A 2,199-nucleotide genomic window follows, 5' to 3' on the forward strand; every position below is an offset into this window, starting at 1 on the left:
CTGTCTATCTTGCTGTCTATCTTGCTGTCTATCTTGCTGTCTATCTTGCTGTCTATCTTGCTGTCTATCTTGCTGTCTATCTTGCTGTCTATCTTGCTGTCTATCTTGCTGTCTATCTTGCTGTCTATCTTGCTGTCTATCTTGCTGTCTATCTTGCTGTCTATCTTGCTGTCTACTTGCTGTCTATCTTGCTGTCTATCTTGCTGTCTATCTTGCTGTCTATCTTGCTGTCTACCTTGCTGTCTACCTTGCTGTCTACTATACTGCCTGTCTTGCTGCCTGCCTTACTATTAACCTCACTATCTACCTCACTACCTGTCTCACTTTCTGCCTGCTGTTCTGCCTGCCTCATGCATGACCTTCCTGGGGCCTTATAATTTACTGTACTACCTTGCTTGCTATCCTGATCACTACCTTACTGCCTGCTGTTCTCCCTGCTATTTAACCTGCCCTTCTGCCTCCTATTCTACCTCCCATTCTGCCTCCCATTCTGTCTACCTCACTGCCTGTCTTGCTGCCTGCCTCATGCATGACCTTACTGTCTGCCTCCCTGTCTACCTTCCTGTCTACCTTCCTGTCTACCTCACTGCCTACCTCACTGTCTACCTACTGTCTCTCTTGCTCCCTCCCTGCCTACTACCTATGTCTATCATAACTATGGTTGATATTATATATATGCATATGTATAAACCACTGATTCGGCTAACATACTATATAAACCAACTGTATAATATATATCTCTGCGCATTATGGTTTACTAAAATATATATTCATTCCCAAATATATCAATGCTGATCGACCTCGATCTCCTGATATAACCGCCGTAACCAACAAAATGATGTAAATAACTGGCTGTGCCCCTCATGGTTGGGGTGCGCCTGCCCTAAAAACTGGACCACCTGGGCCTCATCCTGCCCATCAACCCCCATTCCCTGCAACCAGCGCTGCCATATGGGCTCGATCTGGCCCTGCCATGGCCTGAATAACATCATGGCCACCATGGGGATCAAAAACCCGCGGTATTTGCATGCATGGCCTGGCTCCCACCCACGGCATATGGATTGGGGCATGCTGCACGAAAAACATGTGCTATACAGGGCATATTGCACCTGCTGACGCACGCGGATCATCCATGCCCGCGCGGCCTGGCTGTGGGGCTGATGACATGCATATAACTTATGGCCACCATCACCCCCCTGCATGGCGCATATATAACATTGGTCCTGCCACTGCATGTATTCAGCCTGGGCCATCTCCTCATCCAAACCCTGCTGGGTCTGATGCTGCTGCTGCTGGATATCCATGGCGGCCTACTGCTAGGCCTGCACCTGCTGGGCGTGCCATACTGCCATGGGAATGGATGGCTGGCTACAAAATGACTTATTAGATGGGGTGGGACTGCCTGATGGTGGGGTCACCCTGTATGGTGCCTCACTGACTACCTCTCTCCCTGCCATGCTGCCTGCTGGGCATGGGGCCTCTCTGGCTGCCTCTCTTGCTACCATACTACCTGCCTGGCATGGGGCCTCTCTGACTACCTCTCTCCCTACCTCTCTCCCTGCCTCACTGCCTGCCTTACTGCCTGCCTCACTGCCTGCCTCGCTACCTGCCTTGCTGCCTGCCTCGCTGCCTGCCTTGCTGCCTGCCTCACATGGGGCCTCTGGGGCTGCCTCACCCGGCACTGGGCTGCTACCAACCCTGGCTGGATCCACCTCCAGCTCTGCCTAATTGGGATCACACCCATCACATATCTGCTCCCCAGGATCTGCATCCTAGTAATACTGCTGCTGATACCTGTCCACCACTCCGTCCAAATACTGATCTAACACGACCCAGCGGCACCTAATGCCTTCTACCATCCCTATATACTTAGCAACCCACTCCTGGTCCTTGGGGGCGACGCCCTCTATCTATGGAGCTAGGCCATCCCACCCAGCTAGCTAGATAATGATTACCTCACTGCGCTGTCCATCTTGCCCAGCCCAGCCACTCTCCTGCGCGTAATCCAGTAACGTCCGGGGGTCCTAATATGAATGATACTGTGGATATTAGGGATGTCCACCCCCATGCCTAACGTGCTGGTGGTGGTAATCACTGGGCTGGCCCCCATGAACCGCGCCAGCACCCCAGCCTTGTCCAACTGCTTGCTGTAATATGCCTTGCACCTAAGCACCCACGCCATGGCCATCACCTGCCTGA

At 52.4% G+C, this 2,199-nt stretch overlaps 1 protein-coding gene across 1 annotated transcript; it reads right to left on the minus strand.

The window, feature by feature from the left end:
* Positions 1-785: 785 nt before the first annotated feature.
* On the minus strand, positions 786-1,304 carry P174DRAFT_425658 (uncharacterized protein; the record flags this gene model as incomplete). The annotated part of the gene is made up of 1 exon (XM_024825305.1): positions 786-1,304. One exon carries the CDS (start codon positions 1,302-1,304, stop codon positions 786-788), a length of 519 nt encoding a protein of 172 aa, XP_024677222.1.
* Positions 1,305-2,199: the final 895 nt, after the last annotated feature.

The sequence above is a fragment of the Aspergillus novofumigatus genome (genome assembly GCF_002847465.1).
Source record: "Aspergillus novofumigatus IBT 16806 chromosome Unknown P174scaffold_12, whole genome shotgun sequence".
NCBI classification, from domain to species: domain Eukaryota; kingdom Fungi; phylum Ascomycota; class Eurotiomycetes; order Eurotiales; family Aspergillaceae; genus Aspergillus; species Aspergillus novofumigatus.